Source organism: Exophiala dermatitidis (genome assembly GCF_000230625.1).
Source record: "Exophiala dermatitidis NIH/UT8656 unplaced genomic scaffold supercont1.6, whole genome shotgun sequence".
NCBI lineage: Eukaryota > Fungi > Ascomycota > Eurotiomycetes > Chaetothyriales > Herpotrichiellaceae > Exophiala > Exophiala dermatitidis.
This window is the reverse complement of record NW_008751651.1, coordinates 2,468,246-2,479,351: the sequence shown is the minus strand read 5'-3', so window position 1 is coordinate 2,479,351 and position 11,106 is coordinate 2,468,246. Positions and strand designations below refer to the sequence as shown.

General features: G+C 49.5%; 5 protein-coding genes across 5 annotated transcripts; 4 read left to right on the top strand and 1 right to left on the bottom strand.

Annotated features, from left to right (window-relative positions):
- Window positions 1-955: 955 nt before the first annotated feature.
- On the bottom strand, window positions 956-3,875 carry HMPREF1120_07712 (DNA topoisomerase I; the record flags this gene model as incomplete). Its single annotated transcript, XM_009161942.1, has 4 exons — window positions 956-1,090; window positions 1,161-3,425; window positions 3,482-3,726; window positions 3,812-3,875. The coding sequence occupies 4 exons, from the start codon at window positions 3,873-3,875 to the stop codon at window positions 956-958; spliced, it is 2,709 nt and encodes a 902-aa protein (XP_009160190.1).
- Window positions 3,876-4,599: 724 nt separating this feature from the next.
- Window positions 4,600-5,686, top strand: HMPREF1120_07711 (ATP synthase F1, gamma subunit; the record flags this gene model as incomplete). Its single annotated transcript, XM_009161941.1, has 4 exons — window positions 4,600-4,658; window positions 4,747-4,796; window positions 4,844-5,502; window positions 5,558-5,686. The coding sequence occupies 4 exons, from the start codon at window positions 4,600-4,602 to the stop codon at window positions 5,684-5,686; spliced, it is 897 nt and encodes a 298-aa protein (XP_009160189.1).
- A 423-nt stretch (window positions 5,687-6,109) lies between these two features.
- HMPREF1120_07710 (uncharacterized protein) lies at window positions 6,110-6,610 on the top strand (the record flags this gene model as incomplete). The annotated part of the gene is made up of 1 exon (XM_009161940.1): window positions 6,110-6,610. The coding sequence occupies one exon, from the start codon at window positions 6,110-6,112 to the stop codon at window positions 6,608-6,610; it is 501 nt and encodes a 166-aa protein (XP_009160188.1).
- An 870-nt stretch (window positions 6,611-7,480) lies between these two features.
- On the top strand, window positions 7,481-9,898 carry HMPREF1120_07709 (uncharacterized protein; the record flags this gene model as incomplete). The annotated part of the gene is made up of 1 exon (XM_009161939.1): window positions 7,481-9,898. The coding sequence occupies one exon, from the start codon at window positions 7,481-7,483 to the stop codon at window positions 9,896-9,898; it is 2,418 nt and encodes an 805-aa protein (XP_009160187.1).
- A 90-nt stretch (window positions 9,899-9,988) lies between these two features.
- Window positions 9,989-10,474, top strand: HMPREF1120_07708 (uncharacterized protein; the record flags this gene model as incomplete). The annotated part of the gene is made up of 1 exon (XM_009161938.1): window positions 9,989-10,474. The coding sequence occupies one exon, from the start codon at window positions 9,989-9,991 to the stop codon at window positions 10,472-10,474; it is 486 nt and encodes a 161-aa protein (XP_009160186.1).
- Window positions 10,475-11,106: the final 632 nt, after the last annotated feature.

Below are 11,106 nucleotides of genomic sequence, written 5' to 3'. Positions count from 1 at the left end.
TACTACTACTACTACTACTACTACTACTACTACTACTACTACTACTACTACTACTACTACTACTACTACTACTACTACTACTACTACTACTACTAGCTGTTATTAGCATCCACTACTGCACCTGATACGAATTGTACGAAGCGATGCCAGTGGAGAGACAAGCAAGGGATATTTCAAACATGCAGTGGTCGCTACTGCTGCTGCTGATGCTGATGCTGGTGTAGGAAGGGCAGCGTGCTACTACTTAGTACTACTACGACAACGCCTGACTTGGGCCATACCATTCATACCCCCACAAGTACCTTTATCACTGCAATGAATACTTATGAGCACATACATGGAATAGGAAAATAGGGCTTTACCTAGCTAATATCATATCAATTGAGAAGGCTGAGCTAAAACAAAAGCCAATTCTGTAAGCCATCAAGAAAGACAAAGGATGAGATGAAGGCCAAGTACAATGAACGGCGATGCTATGTGTCGATCAAGACAATGACACTGACTGGCACGAATAAACAGTACAACAGTTTCATTGGTTGTGAATGATTGATTGATTTGATTTATTCATTGGCTGTGTATGTTGTTGTACCTGGTCAATCCATTTATGCATGCTAGAGGTAAGCTAAGGTATATGACACTATCAAGTTAGCCAATTGTTGCTGATGCTGCCCCCATGCTGATGCCGATGCTGATGCTGATGCTAATCCTGATGCTCATGCTGATGCTTAAAGCCATGATCTGCCACGTTTCCTGGGAGGAGAAAAAACAAACAAGCCACGCCAGCCAGCGTGCCGAGGGGCAAGCTGGAATGGCAGAGCGCTGTATCAGTCACGTCACTGCCGTTCCTTTGTTGGTTCTTTGTTCTGTTGTCGAAGCAAGACCTGGAAGAAGACTAAAACCAAGTTGGAAGATCGTCCATGTCCGCCGTGACTTTGAGGTCCAAGCCAAGGCAAGCCTAAAAAGTCCAATTCTCGTCCACCGATTTGATAGCCCATTCAAACTTCTCGCGGAGAGTCTTGGAGAACAACTTCTCAATAGGCACGTTGAATTTCTTGCAAAACACCACCGTCAACCGTGGGTCGATGTAGTTCTGTAAGACACAAAGAAGTCAGTCAAAGTGTAACTCTAACCGCGGCAATGAAAAAGGTGGTCAAACTTACAATCTTGGACGTGCCCAGAGCCACCTCTTTATTGTTCTCCTTGTCCTCCGCCTGGACGGACATGGTGGCGATTCTGGCGTCAAACTTTTTGATGTTCTCCTCGAGTTTCTCGATCGACGGCGACTTGCCTTCGGCCTCGACTTTCTTGGTCTTGTTTTCCTTTTTGAACTTCTTTTCGAGCTCTTTGACGGCTTCCAGACGTTCATCGAGTTCCTTCTGCTTCATTGGCTTCTGTCCTTCGGCCTGCAGTTTCTCATTGTCCTTTTCGAACTTCTTGATGATCTTGTTCCTTTGTTCTTCGACCAAGTACGCCTGATGTTCCTGGATCCAAGCCTCGTCCAGATCCTCAGGCAAGGCAAAGTATTCGGCTCCCTTCTTCTTCTTGATCTTCGGGTCAATGTCCAGCATCATCTGTTTCAGTCGCCATTGCTGGTACTTAAGACCTTTGAGTCGATTGCCAATCTTCTCCATTTGGTTCGTGTGAGTCGCTGCCACGGTCCGTTTGTGGTTGCACAGAATGGCCACTTTGCGATTCGCATCGTTGAAATCTTTGACCTTTTCGGCCACCGACCCTTCCGATCTCATTTCGCTCAACAGCTTGGACATGGTGTATGAGGCATTGTAGGTACGGAACACCTTTGCAGTCAGGCCAGGCATGTAGTTCTTGAGATGGTTGTTGAGTTGCGTTGTGGTCAGGCGGTCGAAAATGTCGTCGCCTTCCTTTTTCGGAGGCTTCTTGAAGATTTTGAGGTTCTTGAATACTTGTGGGTCAACCTCGAATTCCTCGTGGAACCGAATACTGTCTTTGCCCAGAAAGTCAAAGATGACTGTGTTGGGGGCACGTAGCGTGATGTGTTCGTACTTCAGCGAACAACAACCAACCGTGTCGGCTTCATCTTCGCCTTTCTCATTACCAGCTCGGAGGGCGAATTGATCGATCAAGTACATGGCGGTTGCTTTCTGTCGATCGGCCATGAGTTCCGATTTGAGATCTTTGCGGTAGTCTTGACGGATCCGGTCAATGTGCTTCTTCAGTTCCCGAGCCTTTTCAAACTTCTTGTAATCGCTTTGGCCTTTGATATCCGAATTGGCCGCAAGCATGACATACTTGTAGTTGCCGTTGATGTTTTCCTGCCACATAGCCAGCCAGGTGCCTTGTTTGTCATGCTTGATCTCTTTCCATTTGTGGCCTTCCGGCGGAGGCGGCACCTTGGCTTCTTTGCCAATGTTGAGCGTGACCTGTTCTGGCATTACCCTAGTCTTGACTTTCCCCGTCTTTGGATGTTCACCCCGACCACGGAACAACCCAGGAGGTTCGACGCGGAAGTTGCCGACTTTCTGCTTCTTGCCATCCCAGATGCAGTACATGTATGGAGCCTCGGCCTCATCTTTGGCTGCTTTGAGCGCTTTCTTTTCCGCCGCAGGTAGTGCCTTCTTGGCTGCTCGCTCAGCTTCGTAATGCTCGAAGATCGGTCGGAAATCGCACTTCGCAAACTCCTTGATCTCAATCTTCTTGCCAGTTTTGGCGTCGGTAGCTCCACCCGTTTTCTCCAGGATTTCTTTGAAGTCGTTGAAGAAATTCTTCTGGAAGGTAGGATTCTCCACGTTGTGCGTCGAATTCAGCATGGACCCGAAGAAACCGGCAACCTCCTCGGCGTCTGGATGAAGTGAAATTGGCACACCGTCGTATTTCATCTTGACATGTTCTGGGAGTGGTTGATAAGGCGGTGGGAACACGACACCATTGTGCTCCAGAGTCTCCCACTTGTTGGTTCCATCGCCTTTGGTAGGATCCTCCCACCATTTGACCTCATCATCGTCATCTTCTTCGTCTTCGGGGTCGGCAGTCTCCTCCTTCTTGATGGACTTCGAGGTCTTCTTTACCGGTGTGGAAGACTCGGTCTTGACTCTCCTACTAGCGGTTGCTGGCGCGCGCTTGGCCAATGGTTTGTCGTCGTCACTGGATTCTTCTTTCTTCACCTTTTTCGCCGGGGCAGCCTTTTTGGCCTTGGACTTGTCGGCTTCCTTCTTTTCGTCCTTGCGGATCTGCTTGGCCTCTTTCTCGGCAGCCTTTTCAATGTTTTGTTTCTGCTTGGCCAATTTCTTGCCCAGTGGAACATCAGAATCCGAAGACTCGCCGATCTGTGACGCCTTCACGCGTGGCGGATTGGTAACGGTCTTGCCGTTGGTTTTTGCCTTGGAAATAAGAGGGGCATCGTCGGAGTCGGAATCGGCGGGCGCTGTCGTGGTTTTTCGCTTCTTACTCTGCATCTCAATCAGCTCAAACGTCCACCAGACCAGCTTGAAGCGGAGGTTCGTACCAATGGCACATCATCGTCGCTGCTTTCGGCCTCAGCATAATCTGGCCGTGTAAGACTGTCTCGGGCCTTCCGCTTGGCTCCGTTGACCACATTGTCATTGCCGTCCGTCATAGGTGTATCTTCAACTTTCACATCCCCGTTGGCCATGGATATGCCTGGCATGACCTCGCCATTGGTAGGGATTTCTCGGTCCATCGTAGCGTCCACCGTCGAAGGAATCTTTGACGCAGAGAGCGCGTTGGTGACTGCAAGTGAAGGGGTTAACATGACTGGACGCGCAAATAAACGAACAAAGGCTGGCGTTGGAATGCCTGACAGGCCACAACATACCTCCATTCGTCCCGTTAGACTTCCTCGACGCTGCGATAGGCATATCATCGCCTGAGGACGCCATGATGCGCGTATCTAGAGTGACGCCACGTAAGACTCGAACCGGCCTCAACTGAAGAGGCTTAACAAACGACGACCAAGGTGTCAAAGGACGTGTCCACGAGGTGGACAGTTGGCATGACCTTGCAAACGCGAGTCGACTTGTCGGAATAATGGTCGGCTATCAGAGCGTGATAGTGAGTGAAGTGACAACAAAGAGTACGCGGTCGAAGGTGACGTGGAATAGCCGAGGGACGAATGGAAAAAATATAAGAGAGCAAAGAAAAGAAAGAGGAGTGAGGCCAAGGTGAGGGCAGGTCGATATTTACCACTGGCACTCTTTATTCAAGGAGACGAGGAGTGCGCCGGCCCACTACTGGCAGTGACTGAAGGATCCTGAAGGACTCTGCGTAAAATACTATCGATCGATCGGGCCAACAGCGAACAGGCCTCCTTCGCTCTGCTTCGGGCGGCGGGAGGCGAGCGGACGCCTCTCGTGGCTCTCTACTGTTTGTGGTCGGGGATCTTGCCTCTTTAATGGCCTTCCGCCTTCGCCCTGAAAAACACGCACTAACTTCTTCGGGTCTAGTGGGACAGAAATGGCAGAGCTTCATCGGAATCAGTTGAACTGCACCGCACGTCGAGAGACTCCAGCACAGCTTCGTCGACGACAGCGACTCTCCCCTCTGCAACTTTGTTGACTCCCTCCATATTGCACCTTCACAGCTGTGCGATCGGCCGTTCTCGCCATGATGCTGTCCAGAGCTGTGAGACCAGCCCTCAGCGCCGGCAATGCCGCCTTCGCCAGGTGAGCTCAATCCCCTGCTTCCGAGTCCATTGAACAGCTCGTCTGCGGACGTCTGTGCTACCGGGAAACCATGCTAACTCGTCTACAGAGCGGCTGTGCCCCAGGTTGCTGGCTATGCCACCCTGCGAGAAATCGAGAGTACGACCACGGACCGAGTTGTCTAGATGTCCGCTAATGAATGCCAGGCCGTTTGAAGTCGATTCGCAACATTGAGAAAATCACCAAGACCATGAAAATCGTCGCCTCCACAAAGCTTACTCGTGCTCAAAAAGCCATGACCGATTCGCGAACCTACGGTCAGACATCCAACCAAGTTTTCGAAGAGGCCGAGACCAAGCCGTTGGAGGAGAAGAAGACACTGTTGGTTGTGGCCAGCTCCGACAAGGGTCTTTGCGGTGGTATTCACTCCGGATTGTCGCGTGCTACTCGCCGAATGCTCGAGACGGATCCTGGCTTGGACATTGCGGTTATCGGTGAAAAGTGCAAGGCCCAGATCGGTCGTTCCAACTCCAAGAACATGGTTCTGTCCTTCGCTGGTATCGGACGAGACGTTCCCACATTCGCCGATGCTCAGGCCATTGCCGACCAGCTGGTGATGCTTCCCGAGGACTACGCGAGCATCAAGATTCTGTACAACAAGTTTGTCAACGCTCAGAGTTACGAGCCGGTCACCGTGGAGGCATACTCGGAGGAGGCCATCACCCAATCCCCCAACTTCGCTGCCTTCGAGATTGATGATGAGGTTCTTGCCAACCTTCGCGAGTTCACTTTGGCCAACGCCCTGTACTGGGCTCTGGCCGAAGGACACGCCTGCGAGCAGTCCGCCCGGAGAAACGCTATGGATGTAAGTATTCAGTTTTTGTGTGCTATGTGTTTTGATACTGATATTATGGTAATAGAACGCCTCCAAGAACGCTGGCGACATGATCGGTAAATTTACCATTCTGTACAACAGAACCCGACAGGCCGTCATTACGGGAGAACTGGTGGAAATTATTACCGGTGCCACTGCTTCGGAAGACATGTAGGCGGGTCAATCAAGAAGTTGTACATAACCCAACAAACAGTTATTTTTGTTTGCAAACGGGCTACACCGGTTTTACACGATTATCTATCGAAGCTGATCCTCTATGATTTATTGTTGCTGCTTGTGTCGTTCTGCTCACTGCATAGTTTTATTTCAGCGAAAGGCAGGCGACGATAGTGAAGTTGCATTGCCTGCACAAATTGAGCTGCCTGGGAGGCTACACGTTTCAATTTGTTCATGGGCTGTCTCCTTTAACCTGCAGGTTCTTTTGCGACACGACCAAGTTTGCGTTCGTTGTGGCTGTCATCTCAACCACCTATCACCAGCACATACGGCCTGAGCAATAATTTTCCTACGACAACCTCCTGTCTTGACAGTCCTGGCCAGGAAGGTAAAGAATGCCTCGAAGGACCGATTCAGCAGAATGAAAGCACCTTCGTGGTATGACGATGCGCCCGAGCCGTCAGAGACTGGAGCAACAGCGCTATCGAGCTGGGATGATTCCGACTTTTCCAATCCAGATCTGGTCGAAACTAGTTATGACCCCACTATCCTGCGCAGAAGTCTGGTTTCTGGATCTGCTGACGAGATTATGCTTAAAGACGACACCAACGAGGAAGTACAGGATGCACAACAACGATTGCAGGGGCTGTATCTCATGATCACAGTTATTGCCCTAGCATTGATCCTTTTTGCGGCTCGACCTCAACTCTTCTGCAACACCATCCTTTGCCTGCTCTTCTTTATGCCATACCCAGACTTTGCAAAACATGCGAGATGGTGCATCCTCGTTCCGCTAATGCTCTATGACACGTCCAGCAGCAAGCTCGAAAGTGCTCTGATGCTCTGTCTGCTGACTACTATGAGCTGGATCGACTGGTCTTATGCGTGGGAAATGGTGTGCAGATCTTTTGGCTGGGTTTGATCAGCGGATCTCCTGTTGTGGATTGGTACGCCTTCATCCTGACTTTGATGTGGAGAAAAGGACTAACGTGTGGATAGGGGGACGTTTCCAGCTGTTGATGGGTCGAGCCATGTTCTCGATGTCATGATGGTCGAAAGCTTTTCTTACCTGGAGCATCTTTCAACCTCTCCCGTGCACTGGAAGCTGTGGGTTGGAGGAATGTATCTAGGTCGAGTCTCACCGTGTCTGTCAATCCAGCGAATAAGAAACCTTTGGGTTGGCAACTTTGATGAATTGGACTAGGGAACTTCTGACAGAACCAGGACACTGAGCTGCTTCATCACATTCGACCAGATTGTGCGATGGCTAGATGTGCCATAACAAGACTCAGACCTATGTTGAGCTTGCCCGCTCCTCTCTTGTCTTGGACCACGATTCACTGACTTGGTCTTCTATGCTAAAGCCACTGCCTTGAGCTTCACATTGAAAATACATATCTTCACCCCCTCCACTGCCTCCGCTCTTCACTACCGGCAGCAGCACGGTGTGTTGCCTGCTGGATTCTACGATCTTCACAGTCCACTGCCTCTGTTGCTACCACAACTGTATGTCTAACAGCATACTGCCTCCGTCGCTGCCGGCAACCAGATATTCACAGCGACAACAATAATGCGCCTTGGCGATACCAACTTCGTCTACATATACGCGACTTCTCTCGTCCATTGTTTCCTTTCTTTCTTTTCTTCTTTCTTCCTCCCCACCCTCAATCTTCATCGCTCACAACCAACCCAGATACCAACTATCCCAACAACCAACAACCACTCACCCATACCCAACACACCCTACCTCCTCAAACAAGACACAAGTCTTTCATCCATCTTGCTTCAAGCAATGTCCACGGACAACAACAACATCCAAACCCCCAACGCAACAATCATGTCGACAGCCAACACCAACCCACAACTTCCAACCCCGGACTCATCGCCAATCACAGTCACTATGGCCGCCAACACCTCTACTGACGTTAGTGGCACACCATCAGCCCTTGAGAGACTCGCACTGTTCCAATACGTCACCAACGTTCGCAACTACACAGTCACAGAAATTATCAACAAACTACCAGGCAACCCAACCGACCTAGCCGAACTACCTGAGATGATCACAACCGGTGACTATCGATACATCAACAACATGAGACTGGTCCTACGATACCTCAAGCGTGTTGCCAAACAATGCAAACGCCAACAGAACACCGCAGCCTGTGCCATCCTGGAACAATATCGCGAAACAGTCAAATTCTGCCATGACATGGAAGAACGTCATGCCCAACGACTCCTGCATCTTGATGATGAGGACACAGCCTATCTCAACAAGGACACAAACTCTGGATCAGATGATCAAGATACACCACCGAGAAGCCCTAGTTCCAGCTCCAGTTTCACAGCCTGGGAGGAACCAGAACCAGAAGAACCAGAACCTGCAACTCCAACCCCAAGCAAAGTCATTTCCGTTGTTGACACAGCCAATACAGACCAAGTGCCAACCGCAGATAACAAGTCGACTGCCAGTGAGCCTGTTGTTGGAACCCCAGTACAACACTGGACCAACGACACCGACCCTGACACTGAGCCCAAGTCAGATGCCGCTGAAGACTATGCCCCTGACTCCGTGGAGGGTCCAGCAACAAAGAAGGTTGGAAAGAAGACCGCCTCTACGGTTATAACTGCGCCAAAGCCCAGAAATACCAAGAAGTCCAAGAAGCACAACAAACCCAAGAAATCCCCTAAGTCCAAGAAGGGACTTACTACCAACAACCATGCAGTCGAGGAACACGCCAGCGACAAACCAACTCCAGAAAAGAACTTCAAGGTTGCAAATGTCACTACTGACAGTGAACCGGAGAAGGTTACTGGTGACACATGGTCTGAATACGACTATGATTTCGACTACCCTTTGGAGGACTCCACTGCCAACAAGGAGCTTCAGACTGAGGATGACAGTGACTACGAAGTAGTCCTTTTTATTCCACCGGAAGGAGAGGCCCATGCCTACCTTGAGCGGATAAAAAAGACCAAATTGTCCAAAGTCCATGGTGAAGACCACTCTGCCCGACAAGATGACAACGACAATGCAGTCCAGTCGGTAAGCCAAGCAGAGATCGAGTGCGACAAAGAAGAAGAACAAGAGACTACGATCCTGACCGATCCTGACACTGACAAGTCGGGAGAAGAGGATAACGACAAACACCTCCCGCTTGACAATGACACCTCTCCTGCTACAAAAGCAGCGTGGAACTGTACCGCGACTAATCAGCTGAGTCGGATGTTTGAGCTTCTTAGCATTGCCAGTGCAAATGAACAGGACAGACAGCAACAGGAAGCGGAAGTTTCTGATCTGAGTCCTGTTGAAGAAGCAGATGAACACCAGGAACAAGAAGTCTCTACTCTTGAACCTATTGAAGAAGAAAACGAAGCAGAGATTGATGTTGAGGAAGAAACCACCACGATCCTGACTGATCCCGAGCCAGAGACTGAGAAGGTTGAAGACGATAAGGACGCCGACCTGGTTGATGACACCACATCTTCTCCAAAACGACAGTTTTCTGAGACTGATCGACTGAGTCGGATGTTTGAGCTTCTTAGCATTGCCAGCGCAAATGAACAACTGAGACTGGAAGAGGAAGCTGAAGTTTCTGATCCTGAAGAACAGGACTCTGCTCCAGTCGAAGAATTGACCTCTATTCCTGAAGAAGTGGCCTCTACTCCTGAAGAACCTGCCTCTGTTCCTGAAGAGCCGGTCTATGCTCCTATCAACGAACTGGACCAGGACGAAATCGCTCGAATTCACGCCCCAAACACCAAAGAGTGTGATGACTTGAGCCATGTATTCCTATTCCCTCGAGAAGATGGACCAACACCAACTGTCGAAGAAACATCCGAATGGGAAGCAGACAAAAAAGAAATCTTCGAATGTGACAAAGTCGAAGCCACCTCCGAAGTTGACGAACTCAACGACAATGGTGAACCAGAACCGAACAAAGAACCCACCGCAGAAGAATGTTCCAATGACAACCCAGACAAGACCACAGCTGCTGCAGGACTCCATGCGCCAAACACCAAAGAATACAATGACTTGACTCACGTCTTCTTGTTTCCAAGAGAAGATGGGAATGCTGAACTTGAAGCTGCACTTGCAAAGTCTACGGAATCCAACGAAGAAACAACTCAGAAAGACATTTTGGACGAGCAAACACCATCCACACCATCATTGGGTACTACTTCTTTCAACGACAACGAAGCCATTGTTTAGGAAGCAATGAGCAACGATATGGTCGAGGAGATTCCTCAAGAAGAAGAATCTTCGACTCTGATTGCGGACAACACACCGAAGACAGCAAAGATGACTGACGCTCAAGTTCAAGTTCAAGCTGAACTTCCTGTCGCACCAGTAGCTGTTGAAAACGATACAGTTACAGAATCCAACTCCGAAATGCCAGTCGACCAGGTCACAGATTTGGAAACCAATGCAGAAGATGAAGACAAGGTTGTGCCAGAGACCGACATTGTCAAAGACAACACCACTGAGACAGAGAAGGAGAATCTCAACACCATAATCGAACCAAAACCAACAACCGTTCTCAACATCGACAAGGCCACCGTGCCAGAGACACACGACAATGACAACGCCAACGTCGAAGCAGAAGAAACTCAACCCCAAGCTGCCACAGAGCCTTCTGATTGTTCTAAATCCTCCCTCTCACTCACCACAACCACAATCTTAGTCTCCCTCACAGCCGGTGCTTTTGTGATCGGAGTCCGTTCCCCATTCGTCTCTGTATGCATGTTATACGGTGTGATTAACTATGCAAAGTACACGTTACTTTGAACGAACAACAACATACAACTCAAGCCTGACCACAGGATGTGAGTGTTGAGTTTTGATCGTGGAGGATAGGATGAACAGGATTTTTTCGTGGAGGAATGGATTAGGATTGGATTGGATGGATGGACATGGACATGATGATGTTCACAACTGAACACACTACACCGCGGAGGATACAATACGATACGACGGAGATATGGAGCGGAGGATTCGATTAGGACATTACTACAGTATTACTCGTGGAGGACGTGGAGGATGGAAACAGGACACAGCCACCACCAATTGGCAAGACAACAACGACTTCAAGGTGGAGTGGAGGGACAGGGAAGGGACAACACCAGTGATGCGATACGGAACACCAAGACGATCACGATCGACGGTCATGTGCAAGGTTCACGGTTTGGATTACTACGGCCACTGTCAGCAATGGCAGCCCGGGCCGAAAAGTTCGAAAAGTTTTGGGTTTTGGTTTTGTTTTCTGGGAGACTCAAAGTGTACGAGTATTCAGGCGCGAGTCATTATGGTTTTGCTTGTAGTTCTTGCGGTTCTTGCAGTGTTCATGTTTAGATTAGTGGATTTCAACTTGTTGTCAAGTACCAAAAGTCATTATCAATTGGATTCACTAGCATTTTGAA